The sequence below is a fragment of the Verticillium alfalfae genome, genomic scaffold (assembly GCF_000150825.1).
Source record: "Verticillium alfalfae VaMs.102 supercont1.2 genomic scaffold, whole genome shotgun sequence".
Taxonomy (NCBI): domain Eukaryota; kingdom Fungi; phylum Ascomycota; class Sordariomycetes; order Glomerellales; family Plectosphaerellaceae; genus Verticillium; species Verticillium alfalfae.
Genome location: NW_003315037.1, coordinates 2,824,208 through 2,825,359, shown reverse-complemented (window position 1 = coordinate 2,825,359; position 1,152 = coordinate 2,824,208). Strand labels below are relative to the sequence as shown.

General features: G+C 60.5%; 1 protein-coding gene across 1 annotated transcript in view; it reads right to left on the bottom strand.

Moving 5' to 3' along the window:
* The window catches only part of VDBG_02335 (conserved hypothetical protein), a gene marked incomplete at both ends in the record, with an annotated part of 1,879 nt that extends 1,149 nt beyond the window's left edge, over positions 1–730 (bottom strand). Inside the window, one exon of the mRNA XM_003008101.1 lies at positions 47–730. Within this exon, the coding sequence (XP_003008147.1) occupies positions 47–730 (684 nt within the window). The remainder of the gene's footprint in view (positions 1–46) is intronic.
* Between the last annotated feature and the right edge of the window lie 422 nt (positions 731–1,152).

Genomic DNA, 1,152 nt, shown 5'->3' with positions numbered 1-1,152 from the left:
CCTGGTTGGAGGCGTAGTTGGTGCGGTTGTCGCGGTCGGAATCGACGCGGGGGTCGAGCTTGTTGGCGACGTTGCTCTTGTGGGGACCGGCGGTGGTGGCTGTGTTGCCGTAGCCTCTGTTGGTGGTGTCGCCGTAGCCGGTGCCGGATGTGCCACCATAGCCGGTGTTGGTGTGGGCGGTGGTGCCGTGAGCGGTGCCGCTGGTACCGTAGGCGCCACGATTGTCGCGGTCCGAGTCGACGCGAGGGTCGACCTTGTTAGCGACGTTGCTGTCGTGAGGACCGGCATTGGTGGAGGTGTTGCCGTAGCCAGTGCTGCCGTAGGCACCCGAGGTCTGCTCGCCAGGGCGCAGAGGAAGGTCCTTGCGGTTCAGGCTGCTGCTGTCGTTGTGGCCGACACGGCTGGGGTCGTCGCGGCCGACAGCGCCCCAGTAGGGGTCGTTCTGGCCGGCGGCGGTGGCGGTCGTGGTCGTGGTGCTGGTGTTGGTGTTGATGTTGTCCCTGTGGCTGCGGTCATGCAAGCCGACGCCCGAGTCGGTTGGCTGGTGTCTATAGTTCGGGTCGTGCGACGAGAGACCGTGGTTGTGTGTCCTGGGGTCGGTCTTGTGAAGCTTGGTGTCATCGTTGGGGTAGGCGCCGGTCGTGCTGGTGTGGCCGTGGGTTGTCGTATCGGCGTATTCGTCGCGGTCGTCGCCATGAAGGGCGTCCTTGATCTTGTCCTTGAGACCCATGATGCTTGTTGTGGTGGTGGTAGTGGTAGTGGTAGTGATAGTGATGATGTGAGAGTATTGAGAATTGATGCGATTGATTATTGATGAATCTTTCTGGGTATCTTATACACTGCTTGAGGCTGTCAAAGTGAGGAGAGAAAAATCCCACCCTTCACTGCAGGCGAGCTGCTGATATACACGGCGAGCCTGCGTCTGTGATCTTCGCAGAACCCGGACTTGGCCTAGGTCAGTCATCATGGCAGGGCCGTCTGACATCACGGCAGACGATGGATGTGCATGTCGAGACCTGCTTCTCGGGCTCGATGAGCTCATGTGGAGGGGACGAGGAGGCTCGTCGTTGGGTTGCGCGGCGGAAAGAGTTGGAGCTGCGTGCGTGGATGACGATGAAAATAAACATGCATGACGTTGCCTCAGATGCCGGC